The following is a 20,384-nucleotide window of genomic DNA, read 5'->3' on the forward strand; positions in this document are numbered from 1 at the left end:
TCACACAGCCTTGAGCATTCAAGGATACACAAATAAACAGGCATGACCACACGCTGTCTATTAACAGCCAGAACAGAGCTTTTCCGCTGCCACCAGACTGATGTGTCTAAAATATTCCACGTGAAGCCTGAGCTAAATTTCCTGTGGGTGAGAAAAACAGTAAGTAAATGTGGCAAATATTGCATAACTTGACACTTAGTTCGTCTTTTGCGACTGTTGTCGGGAAATTTAGCTGTTTTCAGGTGGCCCTAAACCGTCTGAAAGTGGGCACGGGCTTGATATGGATGAGTAGAAGTTTAATTGTCAGGAATGTGGGATTTAATCACCGGCTCTGTTCTTGTCTGGACCGGCCTTTCAAGTTCTAATTACAAATGTTTTTTCACCACGTTTAAGGGTGGAAGTATATTAATAAATATTGTTCATTTGATGTTTTTAATTGATCTGCAGTGTGAAATATTGTTCAGTCGTGTTCCAAGAGGTGTAGAGGCTTACATAACCATTGTCCTTTTTTTCAAAATTTGATTGAAACATAACAAAAACACGAATAGGCTACTGTTTTTGTTGTTGTTTTATCATTTTAATACTTAAAAACATTCTTTAAATCTTCTGTTGTGGAAAAACATTACAAACATTGTATGTATAATTGTAATCGAATGTATTATAATTGAATGTATAATAAATCTAGTTCATATTTATGACATTCTTAAAAGACCATGCGACGCTCTTTGGGGCCGAGAAATAATTTAATGCTCATTATTGAAACCCATGGCACAGTGTCTCTGCCTCATTAGCACTAACAGCTTCTTTTCATCCTTTTTTTATTCTTTCTTTCTTGTGGTTCATGTATGATCCAGTGGCTCTGCATTCTCCCTCACCATTAACACCTTTTACATGTTCTATAAGCATTAGATGATAGAAAATCTCTACGGTTCTTTTTCTTGGTTTAAAAACCTCTTGAATAGGACTGGACAGAAATATGATCTACACTCAAACAACTACATCATATGTTTTTTGGACCCATTATATATTATCGTCATATATTAGCTGTAGTATTTGACTTGTTTTCGATTTATTAAACAGAGTAATGTTTTTGCAAATGTACTTCATACACACACAATTTTTGGAAAAGCAGAAACTCTTATTAGATAGAAAGTTAGCAATTTTAATGCTTTGGAAACTGTTATTTTAGTATCACTGAGATCCTTTCATAGTTTTAAATGATTCTTAAATTATAACATTTTCTTAAATAATTTTTAGATTTGTGTAGTTTCAGTCATTTTGTTGTATGTTTTGTCATTTTTAACAGTTTATACAGTTTTTGTTCATTTTTATTTCTGATGTATTTTAGTACATCAAGATAAACTAAATAAAAACAAGAGATGTTGCCTTGACAGCACGCTAAAATAGCATAATTTTGAGGTTTTTTATATTCAAAACATTTTTCAGGTGACATTTTTAATTTATTTATAAAAAAATTAAATGATGCTATTTTGAAAACTCTGTCTAAAATTGCAATTATTTTATCAGAAATAAAGTTCTGCTTCAAAAGTTTGTGGAATGTTAATAAATGTTATTAATGTGGAATGGAATTACAATTTAAATAACTGTTCATTTTAATACGAGCTGTTTTGCTGTCTAACGTCACAGTCATTTAAATAAATTTCGACATAATGTTTTAAATGTAATTTTTAATTGTATATTTTAAAAGGACCCTAGGAATTGATTTAATGTATCACTACAAAATATTAAGGTAAATAACATTCATTGTAACTTAATAATAATAATAAATGTTTCCTCCAGGTCATTTTACATCAGATCCTTAATAGATCCAGCAAGCAGCATCGATCATGAACCGGAGTGCTGAAGCTCTATCCTCAGACTGCGCTGAGGTTCAGGTCCCCAGTCAGGTGTTCATGGTCATCGCCGTGGCCAGCCTGAGCGAGAACCTCTTGGTGATTGTAGCCGTCATCAAGAACAGGAACCTTCACTCCCCTATGTACTGCTTCATCTGCAACCTAGCCGTGTTTAACACCATCTCCAGCCTCTGCAAGGCTTTGGAGAACGTCCTGCTGCTGTTTAAAGAAGCCGGCCACCTGAACTCCCTTGGTCTTTTTGAGCTAAACATAGACGACATCATGGACTCTCTACTCTGCATGTGCTTCCTGGGCTCCATCTTCAGCATCCTCACCATAGCCGTGGACCGATACATCAGCATATTCCACGCTCTGCGCTATCACACCCTCATGACCATGCGCCGCGTGGTGATTGCGTTGTCCGCCATCTGGGTGTTGTGCGGCACCAGCGGAGTGCTCATGATAGGCTTCTTCGAGGCCGCTACGGTGAAAATCTTTTTCGTCGTGCTGTTCTTCACAGCTCTGCTCCTCATCCTCTTGCTCTATGTACATATGTTCCTTTTAGCACGCCACCATGCCAACAAAATTGCGTCTATGCCAGGACTTCACGCGCACCAGAGACAAAGTGGCTTGAGGGGGGCCCTGACGCTTACCATCTTGATTGGGGTGTTTGTGGCCTGCTGGGCTCCTTTCTCTCTTCATCTGCTGATTATGATGATTTGCCCCGAGAACCCCTACTGTGAGTGCTACCGCTCGCTCTTCCAGCTGAATGTAGTGTTATTGGTGAGTCACGCGGTCATTGATCCAGCCATTTACGCTTTCCGTAGCACGGAGCTACGCAACACCTACAAGAAAATGTTCCTGTGTTCAGCTTCAAGGATCTTTAAAGAATGTGTCTGAATGAGACGCGTGCGCAGCTGTAGGCCCATGTGCTTCACTGCTATTTTTATAATTCAATTTACAGGTACTGAAACAGTTTAGGACTCACAATAATTGTTAACATTAGTTAAATGCATTAGTTAAAACAAACCAACATAATTAAAATACTTCTAAATTCATTTTTATTCTTAGTTCATGTATAAACACTACAGTATTAAAATTAAAAGCTGTGACTGTTAATATTGTTTAATAGACCAGAACTTCTATAGTATATATATTGTTTCTGTCTTAGGTTTAAAGTTTAAGTAATTTTGTTGTGTTGTTTATTTAAAATATTTTTTGCACAGTTTTTTTGTTTTTGTTTTTTTTACAGTTTTGGTACCTAAAGTTATAAAAGTATTAAAACAGAAGTCATACTTGATCGATTTAATGCATCAATTCTTGCTGAAAAAATGTAGACCAAAGTAGTAAAAGGAAAAAAAACCAAACCTTTATTTTAGTTTCTTTTTAGTTCACGATTTTGCATTAACTAAAGCTAATAAATTAAATATTAGGGTTTAATGCAGGAAGTTTTATATTTGTCCACGAGCACGGTAGCTCATGAAATGGCCTGTAATTTATTAGATAGTATACTTAGAAATCACAGTATGCATCTGTACGGAGAAGAATTACCAGTTGGTTTTTAATTGCATTAAAAAAAGGCAAAATCAGAAGAATCAACCATTTACAGGTACATGCATATATTACATTCGTTGCACATTTGCATGACACACGGTTATAAATGGAATCTTTTAACCTGCAATGATGTCAAATAATAATTTGCTTACATAACAATGAAATATTAAATTTCATTACAGTAAACAAATATTTTAACATGCATACTGATATTGTAAGACTTTTATGGTTTCCTAGATGTTCTACAATATTATTCACAACAGTTTATATGTTTATATATTGTTTCTATTCTGCATACCCTTATTATGTTGTCATGATTATGTTTTTGTTTGTTATTTCTGCATATGGTTGTGTTTCTGTCCTCTCATAAAAAAAATGAACACATTTCTTTCCCACATATTAATATTAAAGCTGTTTTTGACACAATGCATTGACCTGACAACTGTCCCCTTTTAAAGAAGATGTAATTCTTATAATAAATACACATGTACACATAACAAAAAGTCACATTATGAACACCTCAGTATTTTACAGCAACACAAAATGAAACATCCGACATTACAAACATTTTACATGATGAGGTACATGGAAAATAATATATATTGTCCCTAATGAAGAGGTTCAGGCTCTTTACCTCCAACCCCTCCTGCGCTGCAGTTATGCACCGATCCATCCATCTACATTCATCCATCAGTCCGTCCCTACAGGTTCTTCCAGGAATCCTATTCAATATTTGCTGACCAGGTTCCAGAGGCTGCGCAGTCCATCACAGCAGAAGATCTCTTTAAAGGTCTTTCTCATCTCTTGGCTCCTGAGCGCATAGATCAGTGGGTCAATCACAGAGTTACACATGATGAGTATCAAGTACATGTTGAAGTGTGACATGAAGCAGATGCAGTAAATGTTCCGTGGGCAGGAGATCATGAGGATGAGATGGAGAAAAAACGGCGCCCAGCAAACGATGAAGATGCCCAGTAGCATGGTGAGGGTGACGGCACCCTTCATGCTAGCTCTCTGCCTGATGTTGGCGTTGTAGCCCGGCAACGCCGCCATGCGTTTGACATGCGAACGAGCCAGCAGGAACATGTGGCTGTAGAGCGAGGCCATCAGCAGCAGCATGGCAAAGAACATGGCCACCAAGCACACCACCACAGGCTTCGTGTCAGAGTAGATGATGAAGATGATCCCGCAACCTGTGGAGAAGACCCAGATGCTGCCAATAAGAATCCCAGCCCGCCGTACGGTCATTATATTATGATAACGCAGAGCATAAAATATCGTCACATAGCGATCCACTGCAATCGCTAACAGGCTCCACATAGACGCCACCACGGAGATACAGATGAGAGAGTCGAAGACGTTATCCATCTGACGGATGAAGTGATCCTCAATCACCAAGCTCCTGTTCGCCAGCAGGTGGATGACTATTGTTTCCCATGCATTGGACACGCTCACTAGCATGTCGGCTACTGCTAGACTGCAGACGAAGAAGTACATGGGCGAGTGGAGGTTCTTGTTTTTCACGATGGCAAGGATAACCAGGATGTTTTCAAGCAAGCTGATGAGGCCCAGCGTAAGGAAGACCTCAGGCGCAATGTGTACCTGCTCACAGGCGGCTGGAGCACTCGACTTGGACCTGCTTGATTCATCGCTGTAGTTTGTTGGACTCAAAGACAAGTTTGGAGAAAGTGTTGGCCACTCTGAGGAGTTCATGTCCTGATGTACCGAATGGCCGCTCACGGGTTTGGTGAAGGGGGGGGTGTTAGAGAGATGTGTCCCTGTATAACTGCTGTAAAGAAGAGAGCTGTTGTGAGAAATGTCCATAAGCATCGATGTCATGACGGTTCAATAACTTTTTAAAAGATAGAGGTAAAATGCATAGTTTTTTTTAATTACTTTTCTGCTTAGCAATACTGAGATTAAATTATTGTAGAAAGATAAAATTGCAAAAAAAAAAAAATACTCAAGAAAAATAAAAGAGCAATTCCAAACATATTCAATAATACTGCACCATATAATAATAAGATATGTAATGTATATGCACATGTATACATATACATCAAAAATATACATCCATTCATACACACACACATACAATAAAAACAAGTGCAATTGCAAAAAGGACCCTAAACATCCACGTTATATGTTTTATTAAAAATTTAACATTACCATTTTGAAGTTCCAAGTTTATCTATCATAGCCTCTGTATCTGACATACAAAACAAGAGGCTTCCCACTGTAAATTAACTTTATTTCTAAAAAATGTAAATTTATATTTCAGAATTTTGAGTTAACTTTTTGCAATTCCTACTTTTTCTCAGAATTGTGAGTTTAGCCTATTGCTTGCAATTCTGACTTTCTGTTTTAACATTCTGACTTTGATGTTGAAAAGACATAAAAATTGACGTAAAAACGGGTCAAAAATTTATATTTCAATTAATCAATTAATTAAATTAATCTCAAGGTGGCTACTGGGCAATGTCTGACATTTCTAACATTTCGCAATTCTATTCTTTTTTTTATTTTTCATTTATGAGGCATAAATGTTTCTGAACTGTTTGTTACTGCTCAAAACTTGAGCATTCAGTGATATCTATTAGGATCTTTAATGCATACCTTTATTTATTTATTTTTTAAATCATGTACAGAACCTTACCAACACATTATGCTTAAGATATACAATAAAGCCTGAACATGCAGCGTCTTCACTGACAGAAATTTCTGCTCTAAATATTGGGAAAAGGAAACATTAGGACCTTCCTAGGGAATCTAGGAAATCCCTTAGATGAGACCAATCACTGCTATTCTTCACATTGCACTTAAACGACTAGTGGTAGGTACAATGGAGGTCAGCATGGAGTCAAGAACACTACGAGTGCGTCCTGCTGTGCTGAGGTGGTACTATATGTAAACATCCTTCCTATTAATGTATTTTCTGCCATTATCATTTAGGGCCGATGACAGCCCAGTAGTTCCTGCTTAGGGGGTTCTCACATTTATTTAGCAGATTTTTCCTGGAAGGAGTCTCATTGTAAATGAGCAGTCAGCCTGAAAACTGGCCATGCAATTGCTTCACTGTATGTCACACAACCTACAGGTCTGCAGCTCATTACCACAAGTGAATTCCAGACAGCTCATAGTCAAATTCAGCCGTTAAATATATTAAATAATTAAAAGACAGGTCAAATATGCAGAGCAAACTGGCATCACAAATTGGAAATAATGTTGATTTGACGTTAATTAAACATTAAACAGATTTCAGTCTTTCTATTTTCACCCAGTTACCACCGGAAGAAACTGCTGTTCAAATTGAATTTAAATTGACTAAAATACTGCATACTGATCAAGTCTTGACTAATATTTGATCAGATTGATATTATGGCTCCTGCTGGGCTATTGATTAAAGAAAACGCTTTGCTCTTAATGCTCGTCTTAATGGTACGTTAAAATATATATGCATCCCTAAAATGTTCGAGGTATCTGTCTCAAAATATTTTCAGAAGCCTATGAGGAAATGTTATTCTCCTCTCAGCTGTTTAAACGGGAACTCGTTTGTAGGTTTGTTTATAGAATTTTTAAACAACCATTAGTAGATGACTCTAGAATGAAAATGCTTGATCAAACAATTTCTCTAAGGCAAAATCAATATTAGCCTATATGAGGATATTTCATTCGCTGAACAACGTTTGGTCAAGGACAAGACTTCGACTACATCAATGAAGCATCTTTATGAAACGCTGAGGCTCTCTCCAGACATATTCTAAGCTAGAACATGGAAACATTGTTCACCAATCATGCTGTATCTGGAAGGCACCGCAAAAAATACCTAAATATGATGAAATGTTAGAGAAACTAATACAGACTAAAAGTCAACCCACATTCAGCCCACATGATGAGCTGTGCACATCATTTTATAGAAAGGATATGCTTGTTTGTAAAACCAAACTGAAAAAAACAACAACAAGTTCAATAAGATCTGTTTTTATCATATGTTCTGTTTTTTTTCCGTGTTTTGTACCGAGCATCTTGTCAAGTTTTCTCATTAAAATCTTCTTCCTAAAATTAAGCTTTTCACATTCTACATGTTCTTGATCTTTTTAATCCAGGAATTCACATCTTATCGGACTCAAAACATCGAGTAAATCAGAGTTTATCCCTAAAAATCCCTACAAGTGACATATTGATTTGAAAGGCCTTTGGTGGCATTAAAGACACTTGTTGTTTTCATTCTCTGATGGGTTTTTATTGATTATTTCAGCCCTTTATGTCAATTCACTGGTCTAAAACAGAAACTGGCATACCTACACACAAGCACAAACACACATACAGAAAAGTAACATAAATGAGACAGATATCATCCATCTCTCAACCATCTAGAGTGTAGAAGTCTCTATTCCAGGTTGTCAGACGTGACACTGAACATTGGGTCAGAAGTCACATCCTGTGGGGGAGCTTGTTACGAAAAACTGACTCAATGTGATCAGCGCTCATCCTGACAGATTGCTTCTTACCATTTTTTCCTATAGCTGCTTTAAGCCTCAACAGTGCCCTCAGAAAGAGAACGTTTTTGTATTATTTGCACTTTTCTCTGTTTGGTTTTTAATTTCACTTTAATGACAATGAACATATACATTGTCATTAAAGTTAAATTCTCATTGGCATTTAAGAGAAATCGTTGAATGTAAACAGGAGCCTGGGAATATGCTAATTTTAGTAGAGAATTCCTGGCTGGACTTCGCAGCTTTTACATCTGAACTCTTCATATCTTCATATATGGCGATAGATAGATAGATAGATAGATAGATAGATAGATAGATAGATAGATAGATAGATAGATAGATAGATAGATAGATAGATAGATAGATAGAATTTGTTGTCAATTTAACAGTAATTCATCAGAGGTCCAAGCCTTGACCTTTACTAAATTCAGAGACATTACTCACAAGCCCTGTGACAGAGCATCAATATTCAAGAGACGTCTGCCTTTGTATCCGATAAACCACACTTATTGAGTGGATTTGTCAAACACAACGGAATAGCATTCAAACACTCTTAATGCTCTATGACAGATTTGGATTATAAAACGCAGCCCCTTGGTGAGTTAATTTTGACAAGGATGTAAGTGGTGTTATAAATCACAGTCTGCTGCAGCCCCCTGACATAACTTTAACAAGCAGGTTTGCAGCTCAAATGTCTCCAGAGTCACACCTCGGGAATAAACTAAAAGTGATGATTTGCACATAGTTCATGAAGTATTCATTCAGTTAGGTTAACAGACTGCACACATAGTTTCTTGAACTGTTGCTGAGGTGGAAACAATTGTTGCAAGTGACGCCAGAATGTGCAGTGAATATAAAACATAAAAATCTAAATAATAGTAACAGAAAGTTAAAAAAAACACACAATAGCAATATATTGTATTATATAAAATGAAATAGATAAAAAAAAAAAAAAAAAAAACTACAACAAATAAACATATAATAATAATAAAATAATAATAAAACGACAGCATAAAAAAGGATATAGCCGTAAAATTAGTATTATGATACCTCAAAAAAATCAAAAGGAGAAGCAGAAGAAATAGAAAATATACTTACATTGCTAAGCATCGCTGGAGGTGGTTTATGGTGAATGATCTAATGCGAGAGCTGTGTAGACTGCTGTAGAATTTCACGGCGCGCGCTCATATAGCCCGGCGCGCGCTCCACCCCCGCGCGGAGTCCTGCTCTGTCCTGGCCAGCGACGCTGTTTGCATTACAGAGCATCTTAAATCTTGACCTTAGGGATATTTTAGTCCTTAGTCCCGTCAGTGCCCAGCAAAAATTGTACTCAAATAAATCAGTTTATGTAATATTGACAATACACTGCACTAAAACCGGAACATTTCACGTTCAAAGAATAACGAATTCAGCTTATACTCCTCGTGTCCGTTTTCATGTTTCAGCTCAGGATGTTGGCAGTTTGAAACAAATACCGGTATTAGAGAGCCTTATTTCGAGGGTATTATTTCAATAGCCTGAATGGCAGCTCCGGAACACCTGGGCACTTCCGGTCTGCTTAGAAGGTTGAGCTGATGTCCAGAGCTTATTATGCGAGCTCAGTGGAGCGTATCGAAACTCAAAACAGGAAAATGAGTTGATTAAAGAGAAATGCAGAAGGAAGTGCCTTTAAGTGTGAAACAAAACACCTTACACGCTGGTATTTTTCGTCAACAGGTTACTGGAGTTGCGTTTATATTTTGAAAGCATTAGTAGCACATATGCAGTGGTTTATAAGAACTATTAGACTTAGTTTGATTTAGTGTTAGATATTAGTTTCACATGAAAATGTAAAATATAAGCCTTCCCAGGTTTGGAGAACAGATGCAATCGGGTTTTTTTTTTCTTTTTCTTTACTCACAGACAGGTGTGACGATACACATCATGCATTTTAGGGCAATAGGATTCAGATGAGAAATTCTTTTTAAGTGCATCCCACTGGTACATATCAGAACTATATATTCTTCATCTAGCAAGAACCTTTCATCATAACTCAATTAAAAAAAATAGCCTAGCAGAAATAACATGACAAAGGAAAAAAAGCAAAATAAGAATTAATCTTACGGTCAAATGTATGAAGCGTGACTACACAGTGACATCAAAAAATCATACAACTATAAATTAGTTAAAATCATTAAGCATACATGGCCATGCACCTCCACATCACTCCGTCACCCTCTTCAATCTGTACATAAACACTTTGAATCATCTGTCTGATTGTATTTAGAGGGTTATGCAAACTGAGACAAGTGTGACCTCAAGTGTGTAAAAAAAATACATATCTATAAGCCTGTACCTCCAACTCTTACATAAGCTCCAATTTCACCTTGACAAGTCCTGACCTCTGACATGCATTGTTTCTAATTCTCTCAGGCGGGTTTGTAAAAGCTCTGTGCATTCACACTTCAGCCTTGCCACTAGAAAGATCACACTGAGCAATCTTTGAACTGAGAGATCAATGCACTTATGAGAAAGCCAAAGGTCCAGGTGTCAATATCCCTGCAGTAAGGACTATTTGTTTCATAATTTCCACTTTTGCAATCAACCAGCAAGAGATCTGCACACAGTGTAAGGACTGATTAGACCTAAATTAAGTTCTTCAATCGATCATTACTGATGCTTTACCCCTGATTTGATGTATATTCTGATTAGCATTGTCTTGTCTATTTAGGCTACTTTCTAATCTCACTTCTAAAATTAACAATTGCACTTGAACGTAAATAGCCAGTTGTATGTCATTCTACTTCGTACACTGCTTTCAACACTTGGTATGTGATTCATTCATGTGACATCTTTAGCATGGTGACCCCTTCAAAGTGATCGCCCAGAGCTGTTGCTAAGCGATCCTCCTCATCCACGTAAGAATGTTTTAATCTGCGTATAATAGTCTGTTAATTTTCCTAGTAGTGAGTCTCTTCATGTCTCGTTTCACACTAATGGTCATACTGGTCATGAGATGTGATCTGAGGCCCGCAGGCCGAAAGAGAAAGTACTGGAACACTAAGGCATTTGAATAGCTCTTATGATATGTGCCCTGATATTTTTAAGTCAAGCTAAATGCATGATGACATTTTCTGAAACTGCCATCATCTGTTTTTTTAGTTTCTGGTGTTTGTCAAATCCTCTTTTTCTTTCAGTGTGATTAGACTCAGGGGACCACTTTCTTTCATATTAGCTGACAAGATGATAAGAAGACTTTTTAATCATCTTGGTTGCATAACGAAAAAAATCAAAGGGAGATAAAAGCCAATGGGAGGGATTCCAATTTTGTTGATGAAGGTAGCCTATAGGCAGAGACCCAGATTATTGGAGGGAAAAGGTAGCATTTGTCGTGAAAGATAATATGTCCTGTTGCAGTCTTTACCAATATCCACAAAGAATTACTGATTGCTCCTCTGAGGCTATATAAAAATCAAATAAAAAATAATGAAATAATAAAATCATAAAAAGGCTCCGGTTGACCTGTGCCGATCTGCACGGAGGTCATCATCAAAATAAAAGGTTTTTGAATGAAGTGGGCCTGTCTGTGAGCTCTGTATAATATCTCTCCCTAATATATGATTGATTTCCCATTTTCCCATTCCCGCCACTGTAATACAACACAGTAAAGAGGGAAAATAAACTAATAACCCAGTCAGTCAGATTTTTTCTTCTTCTTTTTTTTGTCGATAGCCTAATTATTCATGGGAATAACTGGTTGTAATGCATTTTGTTATAGCACAGGTATTTTAAGAAGAACAATCATAAAGTCATTGGGAATATATATATATATATATATATATATATATATATATATATATATATATATATATATATATATATATATATATATATCATTGTGTAGGAGAATTACAGTTAAAACCCAAGGACCAGATATGTTGCTTAAGGATCAGGAGTCAAGAGATGTGATTAATTAAAGATTTTACTGAAGAAAAGGTTTGCAGTTCTTACAGAGGTCACTAATTACGTCAATACATAGGTAAGCAAGATTCTTTTTGGTCAAAACATAAGGTCATGAAATTACAAAACATATTTTCTAGTGATTATTTTGGTGGTAAGAGTTACAAAAGCAATAGGTCGTATATCAGGTACCCTGGACGGCAAATGATGGTTTCCTCCTAGGGTTGTCTGCATCTATCTGCAAAGACAGTCACGCATATGCAGAGAACACTTGACGGGCTCTGCCATGACCACACACACACACACACACACACACACACACACACACACACACACACACAATGAAAGTATCTTATCTAATTAATATTATTATGAAAGATCTGCGATCCACGTTGTTTTCACATTTTCATAGGATAATTTACACTAGTTAACATCAAACGAGTCTGACTCTGATCCACGTTTTCCCCATTTTACCTCCATCTAGTGGAGACAAAACGTAACTGAATATAATATAATATTCCATATAATATTCTATATAATTTCCAGTCAAATAAATTAAGTAAAAATACATAAAAGTAAAGTAAAAAAAAACCCCACAAAAACACATTTCCACGATACTGGTTTTGATAATTTGGCTTAAGAAAATGACAAATAGAAATATATATATATATATATATATATATATATATATATATATATATATATATATATATATATATATATATATATATATATATATATATATATATATATATATAGGGTTTTAGGGTATATAGAGTCAATAATATACATTTAAAATAAATGTAAATCTTTTTGACCTGTTTTTTTTTTTTATTGCTAGACTTTATGGCTATTCTTTATTTAGTAACTCGCTCAAGAAATACAAAAATTGCTTTTATGCAAAAACAGATATAAAGTAATAATCCAAATTTGGATAAAAAAAAAAGCGGGTGGATAAAAGGTAAAGGTTTTTCCCTGAACCTAAACTGGGCTATCTGACGCTAATCAAATGAATACACTTCCCATGATGCCCCGCGCCCCAGCTCCATGTGGAGGTGTCTGGAGAACGTGCGTGTTCATGACATGTGTCTGCTGAGGTATGGAGCGCTGCGAGGACTCTCCTTAAACCCACAGCAGACCTTTCAGAGGTGAATGTAAGTTACCACGCTGTTTCTAACCAGCTATTTTTAACTATTTCTTCCGGTTGATACATTCGGTGTTGTTTCAGCTGTCGTGGCTGTGTGTCTGAACCTACAGGAGTGGCAAAGCAGTGTGTTGAAAGTTTAGATCAGGGCCCTGTTAACTTGAGCTCTAACGTTAGTGATTTTAGTTGTGCAGACGTCTGCCTGTCCTCTAAAACAACCCCAATGTCATACATAGAAGACCGATATTTATACTTTATAAAGCACGTCAGGAATTTAATCCTGAACTTCTGGTGGATTAAATGTGTTGAAACTCTTGTGACTGATTAATCTCTGCATTTATATAACGTTTTGAAACCGAACAACGCGCCGCATATTTAGTTTTTCAGCCAAAGATGCCTGGTCTTTTGCTTAGAAGTTCAGAGACGTCAAAACTGTGTTGAAAGACTCTTACATTTATGACTGAAGACAGTTTAAGGGAATCGCCACTTCAAAAATTACAAGCAGATAAATGTTAAAATGTAACCGCTTAAAAGTAACTTAATTAATCTCTGGAATTACGCTACTTTGTCTTTAACCTGATCAGTCTGGTGGTTGACAGAGAGCCATGACTCTTATCTAACCTGAGCAATGGCATGTGTTTATCATCCTCAACTCGTTACTAACAACAATCATGTATAGTTAACTTCCAGTAAAATGTAATAAGTTATATTGCAGTAACGTAAAATGTAATCAACATTATTATTTAATAAATTGTATTTAAATAATATAAGAAAAATGTGTATATGTGTTAAAAGTTGTGTGTGTGTGTGTGTGTATATATATGTATGTGTGTGTATGTATGCATGTGTGTATATAATTATTCAACAAATGTATGTATAACAAATTATTCAAATACAATTTTACATATACACACAAATTTCTTTATCTCTCTCTCTCTCTCTCTCTCTCTCTCTCTCTCTCTCTCTCTATATATATATATATATATATATATATATATATATATATATATATATATATATTTGCAATTTCAAGCCACTAAAATAAAAAGCTTTTGGAAATCAAAAGAAACAAGTTCAATCAAGTTCAAGACTGTTAGAGCATCATCAGCCAGATGTTAATAGTTTGGGTGTAATTGTACACTAACCTCTTTGGGTCACACAGGTCCTGTAGGTGGCGCTCTGTAGGTGGAGGAGGTGATGCAGCGGATGTGGGCTCCAGTCGCGGTGCGGCGCGTGCTCCTGCTGCGCTCCGTGTACCTGGGTCACACCTGGGCTGTCCGCGAGCTTCCTGCGACCGTCCGGACCTCACGCTGCTTCAGTTGCACTAATGCCATCAGGACAAAAGAGAGCCGCAAAACGTCCACGGAGGAAGAAACGCCATTAAACCCGCCACAGAGTCTGGCGGGGGCCGAGGGTCTTTATAAGGCTGATACGAAGTCTACCCTTCAGAATAAGGTTGACGTCGACCCTCTGCAGGACAAGTCTATCGGGCTCATTCAGAGATTTAAAAAGACGTTTAAACAGTATGGTAAAGTCATGGTGCCTGTGCACATGGTCACGTCCACTGTGTGGTTTGGGAGCTTTTATTACGCCGCAATGAAGTAAGTGAACATCAGCGTTCTGCACAATAACACACCCTTTGACAATAACAACAATAAAAAGTGCCAAATTTTATTTTAAAATGTTCTGTTTTGACATGTTCAGCTTGTCAGTTCTTCAGACCCCTAAAAACCAAAACCACTTCTTTATTGAGCAGACGGTTACTTGGGGATAATAATTGCTGATAATTATTTTCATATAATGGTAGATATTTACACTTAACGGTCAATAAATAGCTGGAATTAAACTGAAATGTTTAAGTGCTGCAGCTGAATGTAGGCATTACAATATTACAATGTACAAAAAAAATTGAGCTAGCTAAATGTTACATTTAACAGTGTTGTTAAACTATTACATTAACTTGAATTTAAGAAATTTAACCGAATCTTAGGTGGTAACAAGTGTAATGTTAATGAAATGCAGATAAATTGATAACCAGTATCGTACCAACATTTTGTACGTCGTGCAAATATTGTAGCTTTCTGATTATGATGTATGTACTTATGTAAACTCAGTGTGCCTGTTGCTTTATTGTCTCGTGGTACATAACGGGCTTCTGAATTCAGTAAACTACATGCATTGAGATGCATTTGCTCTAAAGATCAAAACATACAGACTAAATGCACTGGCATTAAGGTGAGGCTGGCAGAGAGGTCAAGGTTTTTCCAGATAAAGTCCGTCTGAGCTTCAGCAGGTCAGACAAGCTTTAGCAGCGTCATCTGGACAATCGACTACTGCTATACAAACAACACTTGAAGGTTACAAAAGCAATCATCTCTTTCTCGTAAAGATGCACGTTATTTTCCTGTGTTCCCTGCAGAGGCGTGAATCTGGTCCCGTTTTTGGAGTTGATCGGTTTACCGGATTGGATGGTGGGAATTTTGCGAGATTCCCAGGGTGGCTATGCACTCACAGCCTATGCAATGTATAAGGTATACAAAGAAAAACCGCTAAGATGGTTTTAAAATACTTGCATGCTATGACTAATCATTTATAAATGTTATTCTATCACTTTATCTGGTCACAGCTCGCCACTCCTGCACGATACACCGTTACACTGGGCGGCACATCCCTGTCTGTACAGTACCTCCGCAAACATGGATACCTCTCCACCCCTCCACCTGTTAAAGAGTACATTCAAGACAAAATGGAGGAGACCAGGGAACGACTGACTGAAAAAATGGAGGAGACAAAAGAGAGGTTTTCGGAGAAGATGGAGGAAACCAAAGAAATGCTTTCCGAACGAATGGAGGAGACCAAAGAGCGATTCTCTGGGACGAAAGACAAGTTTTCTGAGAAACTGCAGGAGACGAAAGACAAAATGAATTTCCAAAAGAAAGCCGACTAGGCTGTGGGAAGAGAAACGTCACTAAAATCTCACGTACAGTGGAAGGTTTCACGCCGACAGTAATTACCCTCACTAGGTGTTAGGTGTTGACTTAAAGGGATAGTTCTGTTGCAGAACACAAAAGAAATATTTAGAAAAAAAATTTTTGTTCGAATAATGCAAGTCCAAAACAACTGAATGTATTGACAAAAAAAATAAGTCTTTTGTGTTCATGCATGTTTGAAACAACATGAGGGTGAGTAAATGATGACAGAATTTTCATTTTTGGGTGAACTGTCCCTTTAAGGCAGTGAACGTGGTTTCCATTCACTTAAGTGTTTTGGAGACAAGCGAACTTGAACTAGCAATAATACCAGAATTATATTAAGCCAAAAATCATGTTAAGTGTGGTTTTGTGAATGTATATTAGTTCAGTTGTTTTAAATATATATTAAGTATTTCTACTTGATTACCAAGTGATAAATGGGCCTGTCAGTATCTACTTGATATTTAAAGCAACACTATGTAACTTTTTTTCAGCGTTCAAAATTTGAAAAAACATACGAGTACGTCATAAACTCATCTTGCAAACGGATTCGCTGCGGTACACTTACATTTGGACTGTTGGGGCCTGTTTGGATAACACATACCTGGGTGGATCGCCACAGAAGTAACTCCGGCTAGAATGTTTTTCGCTGCCAGTTCTTTTTATTAACCGCTAGAGTGCCAAAAGTTACATAGCATTGCTTTAATGATTTTCACTTGTTTATATCATGCGTGTATTCGAGTTCTTGTGTATCGTCTACACTCATCTAGACTATACAGTGTCCTGAATTGCATCGTGTGTTTATATTGAGTATCTGGACAAGCTGCTAGTTTTTTATTAATCTAAACTCAAATCACCTTAATATTTCAATGTTCATTGAGAGAATAATAAAATGGTTGATCCGAGAAGGCATATCGGATATTATTTCACTATGTAAAAGATAAAAATTTAAGTGTTAGACACATCAGCAACTGGTACTTTTAGTTTATTAGTTTTTAACTGCAGTTGGACAACAGCAGAGGAGTACAAGCATAAAAGTTTGACTATAACAGTGATTAGAGCAACATGTTTTGATCACTTTTTCTGAAAAAAAAAAAAAAAAAAACAGCATTACAGTAACAGACCTTATGCTTAAAACCTATTACACCACAATGATTTAAATAAAATATGTACATGTGCATGTATAGAAAACGTCCACACACATGAACATAAGGAGTAACATGAGCCGTGTAAAAGGTCTATTATTGTGTTGCTTTCTAAAGCCGAGTGTTTGTTTTCAGACACTCTATAAGCAGCAGAGTGAAACAAGTCTAAAACCTTCTCATCTTCGTTAGTTCTCTGCGCTTGTGCAAGAAAGAAAAGCTTCAAAAGCATCTCGGTACATTGCTCAAAATGTCAACTGCTGTTAGTCAGGTGCTTGTAGTCAAAATGGCATCGCTATGTACATTATCTTCAGGTATATAACTATAGACATGCGAATACAAGCTACTGTACAGCGGAGCACCAGCACATAAATATCTGCAATTTAAAATCTTTTTTTTTTTTTTTTTTTTGCTCCTATACACCACATACACAAGAATGTCTGAAATACAGTATATAACAAAAATAAGAATGTTAAAACTACATCTCTCATTTGGTTCATTATTAAACTTGCAAAGACAGGAAGCACAACACAGGGTGGCATGAAAAGTCATGTACATGTTGGGATTCAAGTGAACACCGCTGTTTTAAGCAAGACTGTCATTTCACCATCGCTCAGCGTTTGTGTCTGCGAGTGGGAGTCTGGCACTGCTAACTACACTTTCCACAGGTCCATTCCAATCTAGAACTTGCTTTAACCAGTTAAAGTTAAAACCGTTTTCTGCAGAAGCCTGTTTCCACCAGCGTTTAAAAATAAAATAAAAAAGGAAATTGTCTAAATTTGTTAATGAATTTTTTTTCTTCTAGCAGTTCAGTTTTTCCCCCACCCATTAAGGAATTAAACTCAAAAAGAAAATAGTGACTTTTTCGTCTTACAATTTTGAGTTCTGAAAAAAAAAATAATAAAATAAAAATCTGAATGCAAACTTAGAATTTGAATTTTTCTCAAATATTTTTTTATTTAAAAATTTCTCCCCCTTTCAAGGAATAATAATAATAATAATAAAAAAAAAAAAATAAAATATATATATATTCACTTCCACCTTGCAGTGGAAACAGGCTTTCGTATTTTTCCGATTAAAAACTAGTTGATTAAATTCCTTTGTGTGCATGTGCCTTTTGTTGTTGGGGCAGTGTTTGAAGCAACATCCTAATCCAGAACACCATTTCATTCATTCTGTACCAAGATGTTACTCGATAAAACAAATGTGAGTTTGGTACTTTCAGAATTAAGCATCCTTCCGATAATGAATTTCCTCGTTTGCCAAAATAATAAAATTAAGTTAAAGAAAGCACATTTGAACTGTAGGCATTTACAAATCCGTTGCCACCGTGTTAAAATCTTTATATCAGCTATAAATTGTTACATTATTAACAATGTCTTTTTTTCTGGTTTCTACCCATTGGGTAGGATATGTGCATACAGACTAACTTTATTTACAGCACCTTACAAATAAACAAAAAAAGAAAACATTACACAGAAGAAGAAAGCACCATTGGAAGTGAGGCACAGCTAAGGTGGGAACTTTTAGAGTGCAAGTGGGTTCCTACGTCGCTCAAAAAAACAACACGATCGATAGGCACCGATTCAGCTCGTGAGTAACATGCAAACTCCTTGGACAGTAGAAAACGGCAGAAAGCTCTTCCTTTGAGACAGAAACAAATTGTGGAGAACAAAAGGGGAGAATTGACCGGGATGGACAGACAGGCAAAGCAAAAAAGTGCAGCAGATGAGAAGCAGCATAGCAGCAGCAGCAACAGCAGGAGCAGCAAACTGACTAGAGAAAGCACTGAAGACGGCCAGTGAAAAGAACACATGGACAGAACGGGCTCTTGAATTGAATGCAGGGACATTGTGCTCTCGCTCTTTGTAGCCTTGGGTCTGAGAGAAGCATCACATCTCAGGTTCTGCAAAGTGTTTCTGAAGTTCTGAGCTTTTAAAGCCAGCGCTTGAAAGTCCAGAGCATCCAGACGCCATTCAAGCAACTCTACCAAATCTAGATCAAGCCAAGCTGCTGGAATTACGCAATCCCAATTCTAGCCATTTTGATGGGAATCTAGAGTTTTTTGTATTTTTTTCATTCTTTTTTTTTTGTTTTTTTTAATAAATACTCTAAGATCGTTACATTCTGAATCAGCTAGACTGTAAATGTGATAGGACTTTAGAATTCTAAATTGTAGCCTACAATCCCAGGCAAAAATTATGGAACTTTTTTTTTTGTCTTGTTATATAAATTAAACAACTTTTAGTTAGCTTTTTTTTTTAAAGCTTTTTATCAAGAAAAGACAATCAGCTCAGTGAGCCAACAAACATTCCAGGTCTCAATCTGATTGAAAAAGCATAATCAAGAGGAAAGAAATGAAAAGATTCCATCATGCTATTAGTTATAATAGTTGGAACCAGATTCATGGAGAACAGTTTTTATTAGTATGGCGTGTGTTTCAAAGAATTCAGGCCAACAGAAAAGCCAGAGAAATAACTTTTTTGTTTTGTTTTATATTTTTAAATGTTACATAATGTTTCCTATACTTTGTCTGGAAAATTGTCATCAATTAAAAAATTGGATTAGTGTAAGTTTACGTCTTACAAAACCAGAATGCTCAGCTATTAACTGAAAACAAAGTTAAAAAAAAAAAAAAAAAAAAGCCAAATTTTTCCATAATTTTTGCCAAGGGTTGAAACAGCTGGGATTTAAAAAAAAATTCCAAATCCAGTCCAGTTGTTGTGGTTGTACTACTGTAAATATAGAAGAGGAGAGTGTTTGTTTAGTCTGGTATGAAGTTCACAGGTCCAGACAGCATCATTCTGTCCAGCAGGAGAAAAAAAAAAAAAAAAAATCCCACCATGAGCAGAGAAAAAATAAAATAAAAATAAAGCCAACTAACACAGACATAAAATCAAAGCATTCAAACATTTTGATTGGCTGACTCTAACATTCTGAGTACAAATAGAGTAGCTTATAAAGGTGAGTGTGTTGCTTTTTTTCCACCATAATCCCCAGCGAACAAATCTAAAATATATATATATATATATATATATATATATATATATATATATATATATATATATATATATATATATATATATATATATATATATATATATATATATATATATATAAAAAAACAAAATCACCATGGTCTTTTCACAAGTCCATCTGTCCTCGACAGATTCAGTGGTGACTAAAAACAGGGGCTCAGTCTTCAGTCTCCTTATTAAAGGGATGTGTGTGCGCTAACTGGTAAGAGTCTTTGGGCTTTCTTCTAGACCAGATTCAAGAAA

General features: G+C 36.2%; 3 protein-coding genes across 4 annotated transcripts; 2 read left to right on the forward strand and 1 right to left on the reverse strand.

The window, feature by feature from the left end:
- The first annotated feature begins 1,847 nt into the window (after positions 1-1,847).
- mc2r (melanocortin 2 receptor) lies at positions 1,848-2,753 on the forward strand. The gene has a single exon (XM_043260410.1). It carries the CDS (start codon positions 1,848-1,850, stop codon positions 2,751-2,753), a length of 906 nt encoding a protein of 301 aa, XP_043116345.1.
- Positions 2,754-3,393: 640 nt separating this feature from the next.
- Positions 3,394-9,166, reverse strand: mc5rb (melanocortin 5b receptor). Of its 2 annotated transcripts, XM_043260409.1 has the most exons (2): positions 9,005-9,166; positions 3,394-5,196 (listed from the first exon to the last, which is right to left on the reverse strand). In XM_043260409.1, the coding sequence occupies exon 2, from the start codon at positions 5,118-5,120 to the stop codon at positions 4,134-4,136; it is 987 nt and encodes a 328-aa protein (XP_043116344.1). In that variant the 5' UTR covers positions 5,121-5,196; positions 9,005-9,166; the 3' UTR covers positions 3,394-4,133. The 2 variants fall into 2 exon arrangements, with proteins under 2 accessions (XP_043116344.1, XP_043116343.1); XM_043260408.1 differs by lacking the exon at positions 9,005-9,166 and having other exon boundaries at positions 3,394-5,275.
- A 3,694-nt stretch (positions 9,167-12,860) lies between these two features.
- fam210ab (family with sequence similarity 210 member Ab) lies at positions 12,861-20,142 on the forward strand. Its single transcript, XM_043260816.1, has 4 exons — positions 12,861-12,999; positions 14,152-14,590; positions 15,409-15,520; positions 15,616-20,142. The coding sequence occupies exons 2-4, from the start codon at positions 14,187-14,189 to the stop codon at positions 15,934-15,936; spliced, it is 837 nt and encodes a 278-aa protein (XP_043116751.1). The 5' UTR covers positions 12,861-12,999; positions 14,152-14,186; the 3' UTR covers positions 15,937-20,142.
- Positions 20,143-20,384: the final 242 nt, after the last annotated feature.

This window comes from Puntigrus tetrazona, chromosome 16 (genome assembly GCF_018831695.1).
Source record: "Puntigrus tetrazona isolate hp1 chromosome 16, ASM1883169v1, whole genome shotgun sequence".
Classification (NCBI taxonomy): Eukaryota; Metazoa; Chordata; class Actinopteri; order Cypriniformes; family Cyprinidae; genus Puntigrus; species Puntigrus tetrazona.